Source organism: Aulonocara stuartgranti (genome assembly GCF_965226115.1).
Source record: "Aulonocara stuartgranti genome assembly, chromosome: 15".
NCBI classification, from domain to species: domain Eukaryota; kingdom Metazoa; phylum Chordata; class Actinopteri; order Cichliformes; family Cichlidae; genus Aulonocara; species Aulonocara stuartgranti.
This window is the reverse complement of record NC_138951.1, coordinates 42,813,676-42,831,576: the sequence shown is the minus strand read 5'-3', so window position 1 is coordinate 42,831,576 and position 17,901 is coordinate 42,813,676. Positions and strand designations below refer to the sequence as shown.

At 46.7% G+C, this 17,901-nt stretch overlaps 1 protein-coding gene and 1 long non-coding RNA gene across 3 annotated transcripts; both read left to right on the top strand.

Moving 5' to 3' along the window:
• The first annotated feature begins 3,616 nt into the window (after nucleotides 1–3,616).
• LOC309689647 lies at nucleotides 3,617–4,397 on the top strand. Of its 2 annotated transcripts, XR_014271484.1 has the most exons (3): nucleotides 3,685–3,952; nucleotides 4,030–4,179; nucleotides 4,261–4,397. It is a non-coding gene; the product is annotated as an uncharacterized lncRNA (long non-coding RNA). The 2 variants fall into 2 exon arrangements; XR_014271483.1 differs by having other exon boundaries at nucleotides 3,617–3,952; nucleotides 4,030–4,397.
• A 2,753-nt stretch (nucleotides 4,398–7,150) lies between these two features.
• On the top strand, nucleotides 7,151–17,326 carry cd59a (CD59 molecule (CD59 blood group) a). The gene is made up of 4 exons (XM_082506055.1): nucleotides 7,151–7,306; nucleotides 8,422–8,523; nucleotides 8,682–8,755; nucleotides 16,246–17,326. Exons 1-4 carry the CDS (start codon nucleotides 7,246–7,248, stop codon nucleotides 16,366–16,368), a joined length of 360 nt encoding a protein of 119 aa, XP_082362181.1. The 5' UTR covers nucleotides 7,151–7,245; the 3' UTR covers nucleotides 16,369–17,326.
• The last annotated feature ends 575 nt before the right edge of the window (nucleotides 17,327–17,901 follow it).

Here is a 17,901-nt window from a genome sequence, read left to right as displayed (position 1 = left end):
GCGGCGCAGTATCGCGGAGTACCTAGTCGAGTTTCGTACCAGAGCGGTCGCCGTGGGTTGGCCCGATTCAGCTCTCCGTGGGGTTTTTTTTACGGTCACTAACCGACCAGATGAAGGACCAACTAGCTTTTCACGAAGAGACTAAATCCTTCGAAGAATTGGCTTCCCTCGCCCGTAGGATCGCCTGCGGGAGAGGGATGCCGAGCGGCGGCTTAAACCTATGGGCTCCGTATTGCGCCCCGGGATCAGTGTTTCTCCGCCCACGCCCACGGCTGCGTGTGCGCGCTCTCCGTCGCCTCCCCCGCCCGAACCCATGCAGATCGGACGCTCTCGGCTTTCTCCGGAGGAGAGGGAACGCCGATTTCGGGCTGGAGAATGCCTGTACTGTGGGAGGCCCGGTCACCGCATCGCTGTCTGCCCGGTCCGCCCAAACGACCCGGCCCACCGGTAAGTCCGGGGATACGGGTGGGCAGCACGTTAAGCACTACTAGACCCCGATTATTACTGTCCGTTACCCTCGTAACTAATAACCAGACCTTTACATGCTCCGCGCTGGTAGACTCCGGGGCGGAACAGAATCTTATGGATGAGAGACTGGCTAAGAAATTAGCTGTGTCCCTCACGCCACTCGAGCCGCCCATCCCTGCGTCCACGTTGAATAATCAAGTGTTTGCTTATATCACCCACCAAACTGCACCCGTACAGTTAGTCACATCAGGGAATCACCAGGAGCAGCTTTCCTTTTTCACTTTTCCCGCTCCTGACACCCCGCTTATCTTAGGTTACCCCTGGCTACAGAAACATAACCCTCGCATCGATTGGGCCGGAAAGAGGATCGCGAGCTGGAGTGTGTTCTGTCTGGCGAACTGTTTGGGGTCGGCCGTTCCCTCCGCCTCAACGAAACGAAATTCAACCCCGCCACCCGCACCGGACCTCTCTTCCGTGCCCCCCGAATATCACGATCTTCGGCAGGTGTTCAGTAAGGACGAGGCGCTCTCACTACCTCCTCACCGTCCTTATGACTGTGCCATTGATTTACTCCCGGGAGCTTCGCTGCCCTCTAGCAGACTGTATAACCTGTCTCGCCCCGAAAGAGAAACCATGGAGAATTACATCCAGGAGTCGCTAGCGGCAGGACGAATCAGGCCGTCGTCCTCCCCTGTCGCTGCGGGTTTTTTCTTTGTGGGAAAGAAGGACGGGACGCTTCGCCCCTGCATCGATTACCGGGGTCTTAACGACATCACCATCAAGAATAAATATCCCCTCCCACTAATTAATTCTATTTTTGACTCACTCCAGGAAGCCACAGTCTTCACCAAGCTGGATCTGCGGAACGCCTATCACCTGGTTCGAATACGTGAGGGTGATGAGTGGAAGACCGCCTTCAACACCCCACTGGGGCATTTCGAATATCTGGTGATGCCGTTTGGACTAACCAACGCCCCGGCGGTTTTTCAAGCTCTAGTCAACGACGTGTTACGGGACTTCCTAAATGTGTTTGTTTTCGTATACCTAGATGACATTCTGATCTTTTCCAAAACACCCGAAGAACATCACATCCATGTGAGAAGCGTACTACAACGGCTGCTCGAAAACAGGTTGTACGTCAAGGCGGAAAAATGTGAGTTCCACGTTTCATCCATCTCCTTCTTGGGCTACATTCTAGCAGGTGGGCAGGTGAAGACCGACCCGGTGAAAGTCAAGGCAGTGTTGGAATGGCCGGTTCCGGAGTCACGGAAGAAGCTTCAGAGCTTCCTGGGGTTTGCGAACTTTTACCGCCGCTTCATCCGGAACTACAGCCAGGTGGCAGCGCCGCTCACCCAGCTCACCTCACCCAAAGTGCCCTTCACCTGGTCCCCTGAAGCCCACGCAGCCTTCGCTAAGTTAAAACGGTTATTCACTTCCACACCCATCCTAACCCACCCAGACGCTGCTAAGCAGTTTGTTGTAGAAGTTGACGCGTCTGATGCGGGAGTGGGAGCGGTTCTCTCCCAGCGGTCTGGGCCTCTGAATAAGCTCCGGCCATGCGCCTTCTTCTCACGCCGACTCACCCCCGCAGAGAAGAATTATGACATCGGCGACAGGGAACTGCTAGCCGTTAAACTCGCTTTAGAGGAATGGCGCCACTGGCTGGAGGGGGCCGCTCAGCCCTTCCTCATCTGGACAGACCATAAGAACCTCCTGTACCTGAGAACCGCCAAGAGGTTGAATCCACGCCAAGCTCGCTGGTCCCTATTCTTCGCCCGCTTCAACTTCACGCTCTCCTATCGTCCAGGATCGCGGAACACCAAGCCCGATGCGCTCTCCCGTCAGTACTCCTCCGACAGCGAAGCGACTCCCCCCGCCACCATCCTACCCGCCACCTGCGTGGTGGGCGCCCTCACCTGGGAAATAGAGGAGACCATTCGCCGAGCTTTCCCGGGAGACCCCGATCCAGGGACCGGACCACCCGGACGGCGCTTCGTTCCTGCTGCCGCCCGTGGAGCTGTCATCCACTGGATCCACACAGCACGATTCACGTGCCACCCAGGCGTGAACAGAACGACGCACCTCCTCAAGAAACATTTTTGGTGGAAAACGCTAATAAGGGACGTGAGGGACTATGTGTCTGCCTGTGCCATCTGCACCCGTAATAAGTCATCCACCCAGCGCCCCGCAGGCCAGCTCCACCCGCTCACTACACCCCACCGGCCCTGGTCTCACATCTCCCTCGACTTTGTTACCGGTCTCCCTGCCTCGTCCGGAAAGCGTGTCATTCTCACCGTTGTAGATCGGTTTTCCAAGGCCGCTCACTTCATCCCGCTAGCCAAGCTGCCCTCAGCCGCTGAGACTGCCCAGTCGTTGGTTGCTAATGTGTTCAGGCTCCACGGAATCCCCTTGGAAATTGTCTCCGATCGAGGTCCCCAGTTCACCTCACAGGTGTGGAAGACCTTCTGTTCCGCTCTCGGCGCCAAGGTTAACCTAAGCTCCGGCTTCCACCCGCAATCCAACGGACAGACTGAACGTCTCAATCAAGAACTGGAGACTATGCTACGGTGCGTGGCCAGTCAAAACCCCTCCTCTTGGGTTACCTACCTGCCCTGGGTGGAGTACGCCCACAACACTCTAACCTCGTCCTCCACCGGTCTATCACCTTTCGAGGCGTCTCTCGGATATCAGCCTCCGCTCTTCCCTGAAGAGGACTTGACTCTCTCCGTCCCGTCGGCTCCACACCACCTTCGGCGCTGCCAACGTGTATGGCGCAGCGTTCGCAGCGCCCTCCTGCGTGCGAAGGAACGACATGCGCACTACGCCGATCGTCGCCGCGCCCCAGCCCCTGACTACCAGCCGGGACAGAAGGTTTGGTTGGCTGCTGGGAACATCCCACTCCGGGGCACGTCCCGCAAACTGGCTCCCCGTTTCATCGGGCCATACGAGGTGGGCCGAGTCATCAACCCGGTGGCGGTCAGGCTTCGGCTTCCAGCCTCCCGGCGTGTGCACCCCACGTTCCATGTGTCTCAGCTTAAACCAGTCCGCCTCAGCCCCCTGTGCCCTCTTTCCGCGCCCCCTCCTCCCGCCCGGCTCGTCGGCGGCCATCCGGCCTATGCGGTCCGGCGTATCCTGGATGCGCGCCGGCGCGGGCGCGGCTGGCAGTATCTCGTGGATTGGGAGGGGTACGGCCCCGAGGACCGCCTCTGGGTCCCGCGCTCCTTCGTTCTGGACCCTCGCCTCATCTCTGCTTTCCATGCTTCTCTCCGCAGGCGGGGTCCCGGCCTGTCGCCTGGGGGCGACTCTTGAGGGGGGGGTACTGTCATGGTCCGCGGCCCGGCGTCTGAGGTGCTGATGGGATGCCCACTCCCGTGGGCGTGGCCGCTGACTCCACACCTGCATCCCATCCCAGGCGATCACCAGGTGGACCATTTAATCCTGCCCAGCCTGCTGCTCCACGCCAGTCCGTAATCGTCCTTCAGCGGTAACGCACACCTACGGGAAAGTCCTTAGGCAATCCTATCCGTGTGAACTAGTACTAACTCTGCCTTGTATACCCAGATCACTGCTCGGCGTGTTTTGAGTCACCAGCCTGTCCACCTGCCTGTCCAGAATTTGGATCACGATCAACCCCAGCCGCCTCGCCCTTTCTGGAGCTTCTCCCCACGGACCCTCACCCCTCCCTCCGGTTCCCTTGGCCCCGCTATCATCGTAAGACGCGTACACTACCTCCCCTCGTATGCTGCCGGTTTACCCGCACCCCAATAATCCTTTTTTCTTTTTCTGTTTCAGCCTCCCACGGTCCCGCTCTCGGCGTTTCCTGCGCGATTCTTCTCCCGGTCCCTCGGTTTCTCTGGTTCCGTGCGTTTTCTCCCTTCTACTCTCCCGGGACACTCTCAGTTATAATAAAGTTTATTTTTTCTCTCGTACCGCTGTGTGTGTGTTCTGCTCCTGGGTCCAGCTTGTGTGTTGAACTTCGGTTCTTGACACCTTTTTTGAGAATGTTGTAAACTTTGTGTTTCTTTGGAGATCCCGAAGATAATTACTGTTGGATTTGGCTCAATCTTGTTTTTAAAAATATTAGAGAGGTAAGTAAAAATGTCACACCAAAAACCCTGAAGCCTTGGACAAAGTGCAAAACTATCTAACAGATTTCCATAATGTGTCATACGTTTTTCGCAGAGAGGAGAGCAGTCTGGGTACATTTTGTGAAGTCTTTCCCTTGAGCAATGTAACCTGTGTACAATTTTATACTGAATTAAAGAGTGACGGGAATTAATAAAAAGCGTATTTATGTTGCGTAAGACCTCCTGCCAAAAATCTTCCGATACGGAAATCCCAAATTCCTTTTCCCACTCCTCTTTAATTGAGTGAGTTGAAGGTGTACTCATCTCCTGTACTGAGTTATAGAATAATGAGACTCTGTTCGAACCCCCGGCTATCACTAAGGCATCTATCCAAGGTGTCAGACGACATGCTTTCAAACTGCGGCAGATGTGTGCGGATATAATTTCGTAGTTGAAGATATCTAAAAAAAATGGCTGCACGGTAGTCCAAATCTATCTATTAATTGTTGAAATGACATGAAGGTGTCATTTGAGTATGTCTTTTAATTTACGAATTCCCAGTTCCTGCCACACGTTGAAGGCTCCGTCTGCACATGATGGAAGGAAAGAGGGGTTAGCTGTAACAGGCATACTCATTGATAATGATTTCAGTTTAAAGTGCTTAATTATTTGTTTCCAAATTCGCACTGTGGTATGGATCACTGGGTTATAGTTATAGTGTGCACTTGTCAAGGGAGTAGGAGAAAGTAATATTCCACCAACACAGTAAGGAAGGCAGTCCTCCCGCTCCATCTGCAGAACATGGGGGAGTAACGCTGTATCATCCAGTAAGAGGTAAATTATTCTTAAATTTGATGCCCAATAATAATGCATAAAGTTAGGTAGTGCAAGTCCACCAAGGGATCCGTGTTTACATAGATGTTCTTTTTTTATTCTATGTGTTTTGTAGTTCCATTTAAACGGCATAATAATGGCATCCAGCTTGTTGAAGAAAGATTTGGGCAGGAAAATTGGGATATTTTGGACCAAATACAGATATTGCGGGAGAAATACCATTCTGAGTTCACTCTTCCTATCAAGGAGATAGGGAGTGTCCTCCAAAACTGGATGTTGTTTTTTAGCTTCTCCAGTAGAGGGAGAAAGTTTTCTTTCACTAAGAAAATATATTTTCTTGTTATTGTGATGCCCAGATATGTAATTTTTTCACAAGTTATTTTAAATGGGAGAGATGCAAACCACTCATTGCTTTCCAATTTGATGGGCAATACTTCACTTTTTTTCCAGTTGATCTTGTAACCGGCGAAGGTGCCAAATTTGTCAATAACGGAGAGGGCTGCCGGGACGGAGGTTTGGGGTTTTGTTATGTATAGTAAAATGTCATCAGCATAGAGCGATATAGTATTAGAAGTATATGCTGTGTCATAGCCACGTATATCAGGGTGAGTACGAATCGTCTGTGCCAGGGGTTCCAGAGCGAACAGGACTAAGAACACATGCCTGACGTGTCCCTCTGCTGAGCTTAAACTGAGTGGATAATGTTTGGTTTGTAAGGATTCTGGCTGTGGGATTCTTGTAGAGTAATTTTATCCAGGAAATAAAATCTTGTCCCAGCCTGGATGCATACCATTTTTTAATAAACCAATAGATTTAATAATTTCTTCAGTTGTAATCCTGGCATTCAAAATCTTGCGATCCACCTGATCTAACACAGGGAGATCACACTTATCTAAAAAGTCCTGCATATCTTTAGGCCCTGCAGTGGAATGAGAAGTATAGAGAGATTGATAAAACTGCCTAAAGTTATCATTAATGTCTTTATGTGATGTAACCAGGTTTCCATTGCGTGATCTAATTTTGTGAATCATTCTGTCATTTTTTAACTTCTTTAGCTGTCTAGCTAACAACTTATGTGGCTTGTCCCCAAATTCAAAGTACTTCTGTCTTACAAAGGTGAACGCTCTATTAATGTTGCTGGTTAGTATTTGATTTAGTTTATATTTTAATGCACAAATAGTGTTGTACTTATCTAAAGAGGGAGCCCTTGCATTGTTGGCGTCCAAATCGTGGATCATTTTTTCTAATTTTAACTGTTCTAGTTTATTATTTTTATTCCGTGAGGCCTGATATGATATTATGCACCCCCTGATATATGTTAAAGGTTTGAACCACGAAAGCTTCGTGGAGACGGTCGAGCAGTTTGAGTTGATTCAAGGTTAAATGTGAAAGGTCAAGCAGAAAGTTGGTGTAAGTCATGTCTCCTCGCCCACCTCTGACCACGGCTCCCACAGAGAGACAGTAATCCTTTGGTGCTTTCACCTCTCTGTTTTCATTCTTTGGTTTGTACGAACACCACAGAAACTGCAAACTGTAAACTTCCTGCTGAACGTGTCAGTTTGAACATTGCAGTGGAACAAACTCACCAAAGAAACGGACCGAACGTTTGACACTAGAGGTTCTGTGACTGCTGGTACTGAGGACACGCCTGTGTTCATGGTGACTGCAGACCGCAGACCCATGGAAATAATGCATGTGATTGTTTATAAGATGATGGCACAGGCTCCATCCAGTGGGTGTGGCCTCTGAGCTACACTCAGCCTTGATGAGAGTCAGTCATCGCTCCTCCTCCTGATCATCATCATCAGAGCTGCTGCTGGATGAGCCGTGGACCTGCTCTGTTATTCTGACAGATGAGTTTGTGAGCTGTGCAGAGATGAAAATGAAGAGCACCCTGGGGATCTGTCTGGTGATCTGCTGCACTCTGATCGGACTGGGTATGTTTGATTCATTCACATGTCTGACTCTGTAGACTTTATATACATATACTTAAACATATACATATATACTTATAAACATAGGGTCTTTACTGTAAAACAGAGAGAGCCTTGAAGAGACTGCTGTTGTGATTTACTGCTGTGTAAATGAAACTGAATACAAAAGCTCAACAGTCCCTGTGTATCTGAACGATACTGAAAGTGCTGAATAGGAAGCATTCACAGTGAGTGGGACGGGTGATGGGTGCGGCTGCTAGCTGTTGGTTTAAATCATAACTAATGAAAATGGTTATAAAGAAATAAGGTTTTGCACATTTATGAGGATACTGTGGGCTGAAAAGAAGAGCTTCAGATTAAATGTGGCTTTTTGTTCATGAAGCTTTAGAAAAGATGACGTTTTTCTCTTTTTCCAAACTGTAGTTCGAGTCCCACGTGGAAACAGTTATTCGTACACTCTTGTTGGTTTTAAACTAGGGCACTGCTCTCTGACTGCAGATAACAGAAAGTTAAGGAATGGAAGTCGTGATGTATGCATATCCAGGGTCTGATTGTTCTGAGTAAACTGGGGTCTGACGTGGAGCCCGAGTTCCGATACAGTCAGAGTCATTTGGCAGATGGTGAATCGGTCTGAGTCTGGTTAACGGGTTCAGGTGATTGATGGGATAAAACTGCAGATGTGACCACAGATGTTGCGGTCAGGTGTGAGGAGGCTGTAGGTCCATGTAGAGTCTACAGTTAACGTTTCATTAACAGAAAGGCTGTACTGTGACAGGAACTGGCTCTATGGGAATAATCAGCCTCTGTCAGTGATGACCTGTTGTTACCTGACTCAATATGTTTGGAGTGTCTGCAGAGCTGAAAGTCCGACTGTGTTTAAGATTCTTGCTCATTTAACCTGTAATTATTTGACGACCCTAATGACCTGGACCCTCATCCTGGCTGGAGCTGGTTTCACGTTGATCAGATGAAGAACTAGTGTGGACTGAAAGTCTTGGTTCTGATTCATTTTAGAAGGCAGGGAACACTTTTTTATGTTTCTGATCATTGTTCCCACTCAGATGGCCTTCAGAGCCCTGAGTGGACATGTTGTAATCCAGATGTGTGGTGTGTTTCAGGATCAGCCATCCGCTGTTACAGCTGTAAGGACTACACAGCCAGCTGCACCAAAGAGCGAGAGTGTAGCTATGACGACGCCTGCCTCACGCTCAGGGAGAGAGGTACAGTCACACCTGCTTTTACCTGTTCACCTATAGAACTGTTCCTGACCTCTGTAAGTCTGGAGGCTCCACGTCTGATCCTCCAGCTGGATGCAAATCAGCCCAGCAGCTCTTACCTCCAAGGTTCTACTCATGTTTCTAATGTTTCTGTCCTGCAGGTGGGATGACGTACCGTCAGTGTATGAAGTACTCGGACTGTGAGTACGGCCGGCTGGCACAGATGTTCCCCCAGGTACCTCTGACCTTTAACCCCTGAGCCTCAGTGGAACTATGTTAGGGTTAGAGTGGAAGTGGTTGTTGTTGTGGTTATTGTTTTGTTCACTCTTATTGTTGCCTTGCTGCTAAACAGATTTCCACTTGTGGGACAATAAAGTATTTGAATTGAATAGAATAACCCGTTGGTTTTCAACTCCAGTCATTATTCTGATGGTAACAGCTAGCATCAGTGCTGAGGCCCCCGCAGACTGAGCCGCTCTGTTCTGCTGCTGATGTTGATGTGATGAAGCTCCTCTTTGTGCCATCAGAGCATCCACTGACACCAGTACAGAATCAGAATCAGATAGCCTTTATTTATCCCCAAGGGGCAATTAAGATACAACAGAGCAGCATGACGTTGAAGATAAGGACAGGGCACAAACAGGTAATAAGAATGAGATAATAAATACACAGAATATACAATACATACACAGTTTTAAAATTAAAGTGACTGAATAGGTGAATAAATAACTGTAAGTGACTAAAAGTGAGTAAAGTGTCGGCAGTATAACAAGAGTGTAGAGTAGTTTATGTTTCTGGGTGTGGGAAATGGCCTCATCGGCTGGAGTTAAAAAGCAGAGCTGCTTTGGGGACAAAGGTGGCGCTCCTCCTCCTCTCAGTCCTGCAGGAAATGCAGTGGAGGCGTCGCCCAGAGGGGAGCCATTGAAATGCAGGGTGAAGAATGTGAGAGGGGTCGTTGATGATTTTGGCTGCCTGTCTGAGGGCCTGTTGGCTGAAAACCTGCCAGGGTTCTGACAGGCCAATGATTGTAGAGCACATTGATGCAGTGTGCTGCAGTCTGTTCCTGTATGAAGGCTGAGGGAGTGGAACCAGCAGGTGATGGAGAAGGTCATGATGCTTTCCAGGAAGGCATAGTAAAAAGTCATCATGACGGCTGTGCTGACTCAAAAGGAGTTGAGTTTCCTAAAGAGGTATAGCCGTTGGTGGCACCTTCTGAGAATCTCCTCTGTGTTGGCAGAGAATCTCAGGAGGTTGTCAAAGATGGTTCTCAGGTGTTTGTACACCTCAGCTACCTCCACTGGCTTCCCGTGGATGGTGGTGGTGACTGAAGCAGCCAGATCCCTCTGCCTGCTCGAGAAGGTCACCACCATCTCTTTGGTTTTGCTCACGTTCAGTTCAAGTTTGGAGCTGTCACACCACTCTACAAACTCCTGCAGAGCGGGCCCGTGGTGTTGTGAGGGCCTGACAGCAGTGACAGGAGAACTGTGTTGTCAGCATATTTAACCAGGTGACAGTTGGGCTGTGTGGATCTGCAGTCATCAGTGTAGAGGATGAAGAGCAGGGGGGAGAGCACACAGCCCTGGGGGGAGCCAGTGGAGGTGGAATGGAGACCGGAGAGAGAGTTGTTGACCCGTCCTGTTGGTCAAAAAGTCCAATATCCACTGAACATCCAGGTGAAATCGGGAGGAAAGTTTAGTGGCCAGGATGTGAGGCTGCAGAGTGTTGAACGCTGATGAGAAATCAGCAAACAGAAGTCTGGCAGAGTCAGGGAGCTCCAGATGTTTGTGGATGGAGTCCGAGATGAAGAGTTTTGCATCATCGACACCTCTGCGTGCACAGTAAGCAAACTGGAGTGGATCCATCAGGGGGTCAGTTGCTCTTACGATGTGCTGTTTTATGATCTTCTCCATGGCCTTCATCACCAGGAAGGTGAGGGCCACAGGACGAAGATCATTCAGAGACTTTGTGTTGTTTCTTTTGGGGATGAGGATGACTGTGGAGTGTTTCCACAGCTGGGGGACGGTGTGACTGTCAACTGAGTGTTCAAATAGAGTCCAGGACACACTTCCTAGTTGCCCTGCACAGTGCCTCAGAACTTGACTGCTGATGTTGTCAGGGCCAGGTGAGCTCCTCTCCCTGATCCTCCTGAGGGCTCTCACCACGTCCTCAGTCTGAAGGTGAGTGCAGAGCTGCCAGGTTTGAGTGAGGATCTGGACTCCTCAAGCTGGGCCATGTTGTCCGTCTCAAACTTGGTGTAGAAAGCGTTGAGGTCGTCAGGGAGGCAGGAGGGGTTTCTGCCCTCCACCTGGATGGTTCTGGGGGTGGTGACCACAGTATTCACAGAGGCCATGGTTTTGAGGCCCTGCCAGGGTGGTGAATTTTTTTTCAGCAGTATTTTTGTACTCCAGTTTAGCAGTTCTTATGGCCCTCTTGACCTCCCTGTTGACCTCCTTTTTATCCAGTGCAGAGCTGGTGAAGAAAGTCCTGTTTTTTTAATTAAGGATTTCCTTGAGTTCCTTGGTGATCCAGGGTTTGTTGTTGGGGTAGATGGAGACTGTTTTTGAGGGGATAATCTTGTCAACACGGAAGGAGATGTATGATGTCATCGTGTCAACCTATTTGTCGATGTCATCAGAGGGAGAAAGAAGGCTGTCCCAGTCAGTGGCTTCGAAACATCCTTGTAGGGTGAGGATACTTTCCTCTGTCCACTGCTTGATGTTTTTGGTGACCTTTTTAATCCTCTTGATGACTGGGCTGTAAGCAGGGGCCAGCAGGATGGTGTGGTGGTCTGCTGAGCCGAGAGGCGGGAGGGGGGAGGCTTTGAATGCATCTGGTACAGAGCCGTAGCTTTTATCCAGAGTCTTCCCCTGACGTGCGCTGCATGTAACATACTGTTGGTATCCTTTAAGCGACTTGTCAGGGGAACAGTGGTTGAAATTACCCAGGATGAATTTGGGAGAGTCCGGAGTTAGTTGTTCCAGTTTGTACAGAGTGTTAGCCATCAATGACTAGCCATCAAGAGGCCAGCAGGATGGTGTGGTGGTCAGATGTGTTACAGTGGCACAGTCACATCTTTCACAGTAAAATGGCAGATTTTTCAAAACCCGCCAGAACAAATGTTATCACCTCATGTGGCTCATTAAAAGCCTGAAGTGAACCTTTCCCAAAAAAATGTTTCCATTAGCGCACCCACTGACCGATCCCAGTCAGTGGGATCGGTCAGTGGGTGCGCCGGGATACCGATGCAAATATTTCCTTTAAGGACATGTCCAAGTTTTAACATTTCTTTATTTCTGGGACATTTTAGCTGCAAGGACTTTTTCTGCTAAGGAAGTGTTCAGTTCAGAGTCTAGACCAGGGGTAACAAACATAAGGCCTGGGGGCCAAAATCAGGCACAGCAAAGATGCCCACATGAAGCCTTTGCAAAATGTACAGAAGGGCATGATTTTTTTAAATTTTGAACTGTATTTTCACAAGTTTTTTAGGTTTATTGTTACTCATAGAAACCTCCCCCATGACGGTTCATGAAAGTCATGAAATAATAGAAAAATTCCATGTTTTCCTTATTAACTATAAAAATGTTTTGTAAATGTAATCCGAGCAGCATTTTTTTTCTTCATCATGCAAACATGCTGTTGGAATTTAACTATTTATATATGTCAGGCATTAAATGTGTAAATAAAGAGGATCTGGCCCACCTAAGGTCGACTTCCGGCCCACAGTGTAAAATGAGGTTGACATCCCATGTCTGGACCAACACATGAGAGGGTTTAGCTAACTCTGTGCATCCATGGACGTCACTGAGACACACCATCTGTATTTTACACTAAAGTGAGGCTGCTGATAGTTTAAAGAAAGCTTTGCTTCAAATGCAGATGATTTACTTCACTGCAAAAAAACCCTCGAATAATCAAAAAGTCACAGCTCAACAGATGTTTCATGAAGCTATTTCACCTCTTATCAAAGAGGCATCTTCATTTTTTTTTCACTTCCATTGATTAAGACCGCCACAGAGAACCCGCACAGACATTTTCAATAATCAGTCTATGCTTCATGAGTCCTCCTCACAAACCTGTAAAAATCAGAGAGCTGTGGCTGAACAAACAATCCAAAATCCAAAATGTAAAAACAAATCTGAACTCAGTTCTTCGAGATTTCTCTGAAGAAATAACATCACATAAACAATGTTCCCTCTAATGTTTCACGTGTCTGAGCGAACACACAAACTCCCTGAGCCGACACTTGGACCACTGTGAGCAACAGCAGACGTGAGCACTGTGGTCACGCCAGCATCCAAGTTACATGTTTATTAAAATAATCAAATTACAGCGTTTATGTTAGACTACTTTTAATTAACTGCTTCAGCCCACTTACAATGAAAATTTAAAGAAGATCTTGTTGATGACCTGTGCAGCATGTTAACACTATTGGAAGGAAAAATAACTTCAACTCCAATTTTGAAAACACAACTTTCTTTTTTTATATATTTATAAAGCTCTGACTTGTATTATGAGTCTGTGGTCTGTTAGAGAGTCTGTAACTCTGTCTGTAAAATACAGTTAATAATGACCAATGTTGGGCAATTAATTATATAGTTACTTGTTCAAAAAAGTAACTGAGTTATGCAATTAATTAATGTTACGTTCTTAGTCTAGGCGAGTATTGAACGCAACAAGAAGCTGGCCCACTCACACACCACCCAAGCAAGAACACCAACAACAATATCTTTTTAAAGTGCTAAGCAGCCATTTATTTTCTTCAGCAGTGAGCAATGCCAAAAATAACAAACAAAACTCCCTAATGGTCCCTACGCTTTCCTACACAAAATGAAAACCAAACAAAAGACAATTCACTTACCTAACTTTCTAAATGAAAAACAGGAGAAAACTTAATCAACAAAAATGGCTTCTCACGCCTACTAGGCTGCTGCAGTGAAGGATATATACAAGGTGAACAAAATACACGATAGCTACTTGACAAATCTATTTACAGCTATTTACAAAATTGAAGTACTAACGCCAGACACACACACACACGAGGTTATACTTGCAAATAACTTTGTCAAAGAAACTCTACACAGCAATGAATCAAAACACAGGTTCTTTGTTGGATGGTGGAGGTTAGCAGGGCCTCCTCCTGAAGGTGCCTGTGTGGGCGTGTCCCACCACCTCTTCTGCCTGAGGTGCCACCTTTCCCTGTTACACAGCTGACTCACATCAGTAATTTAAAGTATTTAAGCCCAGGGAAAGGTGAGCTCTGGGCCAGAGTGCCATTAGTGTGGTTACAGCTAGTGAGCTGCACTCTTTTTGACTTAGGTTGTACTTTATTGACCAATGCCTGAGTTTTGTTTGTTTTCCTTAAATGGTGATAGCGGCTTGTCCGTCTCTTTTAGTTGAGCTACTGTCATGATTCGAGTTTTGAGGAGAAGACAAACGACTGCATGGTCTCAGTAGATGCCAGAATAGTGATCTTTATTACACACTTCTAAGACAGAAGCATGGGAAGACAAGCGTACAGCCACAGATCTCCGCCGGGCGGCGGCTCTCCATATCTTTTATATTATTCATGATGACGTCACACAGACCTTACTGGAAATGATATCAAGTCCCCACAATCCCAAAAGTCTTCCTTATATAGACATCAGATGGTACTTTTAGAGAAAAACAAGTGTGTGATCTGTTGTGCATTTTGTGAAACTGTGAGTCCACTAGAGAGGATGTCCTGAGACGACCTCCCTTTGTTAATAAGTGTGTATGTGAGGGAACGTGCGTGTGTTACATAAGTCTGTATATATGTGCACGTTAGTGAGGCCTGACTACGTGCATAACTGAATGTAACAGTCCAGCTCGAGTGGAGTGGTGATGTTGCAACAGTTTAAGCAGAGAGAAAGTAAGCTGGTGGAGAATTACCTTGTAGCCGATTTACTAAGAAACTAAGAAACTGATAAACTGATGCAGACTAATGAAGTAATAATGAACTTACAACAGTGCATGTAAATGATATCAGTGAGATTAAAATAACATCCATTATCCTAACAACTCCTTTGAAACAATGTAAGACATTCAACATAATACAGGTCAATCCAACAGATCTAATGATTTTCACACTCTTCTAAGTCAGAGGTCTAATGCAAACTAAAACTACATACCATATTATAATGCAACTACTTTGATCTCATATATAAGGTAACATATGATAACAAATTAATCTCCACACTACTTTAATAAAACTCCTTAATTTAACCCTCATGCCTTGTCTCCTTTTTCTGACCTGGACACTTTTTGTTACTTCCCCCTCAACGCCCAGACCCCTCAGGGGAACGTAACAGTTAGAGAGTCTGTAACTCTGTCTGTAAAATACAGTAAATAATGACCAATGTTGGGCAATTAATTATATAGTTACTTCTTCAAAAAAGTAACTGAGTTTTGCAAACAACAAAGTTTTTTGCAGCTGTTTACCTAAAAATGCAGCCAAGGCGTTTTTTAAACAAACATTTCAAACTATTTACAGAACAATCAGCTGTTCTGCATCAAATCTGATGCCACACAAATTATTTGTGCCGCTCCAAAAATAATTTCTGTCCACTATGAGATGAAGGAGAACAACAGCCTGATACCTGCAGGCCTGACAACAGCAGATGTATCACTGCTGTAACACCTGTAACACTCAGCAGGCGCCTCATTGTTCTGACACACAACAAAACTACTGACTACACTACACACTGACTACACACTAACTACACACTGACTACACACTGACTACACACTGACTACACACTGACTACACAAGATTTGTGTTGTGCTAAACGTCTCAAATCTCTCACATCTCAAACACGCCGTCACTCCTAAAACTTCCCCCTCCCTTAACAACTAAATGCCTTTTGTGTGTGTGTGTGTGTGTGTGTGTGTGTGTGTGTGGGGGGGGTGTTTTTGCTCACAGGCTTTCGAGCGTTTTCCTTATAAAACGCCGTTTTTACCGTTTCTTCCTGCAGTAAATATAAACAACGACAGTATTCAGGAAGAAAAACAAACATTGCAGATATTTTATCATAACTCTGGTTTTACGCGGCCGATCAACACAATTTAAAAACTGGTATAAAGTCCACACTTTGTCCGTCAGTTGTTCCGTCTGTCCTGCTCACATCTCCAATGGTCGTACACGTTGTCATTAACGTGGCTTCACTCCACATCAGCCGCTTTGCTAAAACACCGGCACATAAGGACGCTGTCATAGCCTGTCAACCACGTTGATTAGCTGCATATATACGAATGTGCATCGCATCATTGGCTGGACTTTGGGATAAGGTGGCATCGTTCTGATCCCATACGGGAGCAGCCAGTCACTGACTCACACTGCAAAACTGAATTGTTAAAGTATTAATTTTAATCTCAATTCAGGTTAGATTTATTTTTGTGCGCAGCTTTTCTGTGCGCAGAGACCGAGCCAGCAGTGCACAATTGCGCACGCGCGCAGCTTAGAGGGAACATTGCACATAACTGCAGTGCTGTTGTAAACTCTTCTCCTCTGGCACGTTCAAAACCCTCCTTTAGAACCGCCTTAAAGGTTCCTGAAGGTTCCTGCAGTTCTTGAAGTTTCTGGAGTCCAGACTCCAGTGTGATCGATACCCTAACAAGGAGGAATTAGTGTATTGATTATGAATATGCTCCTACTGCTGTGCGTGTTTTGTCTGATCACTGATTTGTGACATCATCAATTACTTCCAGGTTTCCAGTTTTACCTTCAAGTGCTGCAACTCTGACCTGTGTAACTCCGCCCCCTCCTCTGCAACAAGCTCTGTGATTGGTGTACTGGCCTCGCTGGCGGTCATGTGGTGGTGCATCCACTGAAGGGCGACCTGAGCAGCTCTGCGGTGCCCCCCTGAGTCCTCTTTAACCACGGCAGCTTCTCATCAATCGCAGTACTGATGCTCACTGATCAATCAGCCAGTCCTCCTCACTTTGTTACATTATTGATAATTAATCGATCAGTTTCAGCCTTAAAGATCCAACATCCCGACCTTTGATCGATCACGAAGCTCCCATAAATGTTTAAAAGTGAATCCTGCAGCATCCCAGCTGCTGATCAAACATGAATATTCAGCCTGATCGATCGCTGATCAGTCACATCTCAGCAAAGACGCATCACAAACACCTGAAGACTGACCGAGACCTGCACTGAGGGAGTGATTGATGTTTCAGGCCAGTGTTTGTGAGAAAACATGAAGATTTTATTCATTTTAACCCACTTGTGTACTTCACACTTACACACTACAGCTTCAACATAGCTCTTTCTGCGGTTCTCAGTCAGATTTTCAAAATAAAATAAGTTGTGAGCAGCTCCCTGTGGCTGTCTCTGCATCACAGACAGGAACTTAAATCAGACAGATTCTCAGGCAGGTTCTGACTGGGTTTCTCTCTGTCAGGTTTCTGGAGGTTCAGTTATGGATAAGAAGTGGAAGCCTCTCTGATTCTGAACGTTGCGTCTGAGCTGATATGTGACTGAGGTTTAGCTCTCTGTAGAAGCCTGAAGGCCTTCCTCGAAGCAGCTGCTTAAATAAAACTAAAACCCTTAAATGATGATTTGTGTGGCGTTTGTTCTGCTGCTGTTTGCAGAAGCACAAAGCATAAGAGGAAACCTTCAGTAAAGTCAAAGCTAACGCCGAGCCCTGAAAGCTGCTCTCATTCATCTCTGTGTACATGAATAAAGGTTTCTGCTCCTGTCTTTCAAAATAAAGTCAAAATAATGTTATCTCTGATGGTGTGACTACATTTGAATGATTAAAGGCCTTCTGCTGCTTTCAGAGCAGTCTGCAGTCTCTGATGTTTGTGTTTCTGTAAAAGCTGATGATGATGCTGAAGAGTTGGACAGCATTGCCCCCTGCTGGCTGACTCAGGTTTGACGTCTATATCTATCTATCTATCTATCGATCAATTCCTTCTACTGCAGGAATCGTGTGATATCACTATTAGTCCACGATCGGCAACACAACTGACTGATCCCGGTGGCTGAGCTTTCATAGTCAGAATCATTTTTTAACCCAGAGGAAACAAGACTGTTACAACCACAAAAGTTCTTTCAATGTGAAATATTTAAAGACTTTCAGTCACATGAGGCAAGATTCACTACAATTCACTACAGAACAGAAATAACAAATGTTTAAACTAAATTTGATGCTTGCTGCAGGTCCCAATAAAGTTGGCACAAGGTAAAAATGTCTGAAAAAGCAAGACGGTTCAGCTGGTAATAAGTTAGGGTAGGGTTAGGGGTAAAGATGTAAAGATGTTTAGAGGTAAAGATGGCAGAGGTTTTAAAAGACTGTGGAGTACTTCATAAACAACACAAAGACTTCGCCATGGTCTGCAGTGCGTCACACCAGAGTG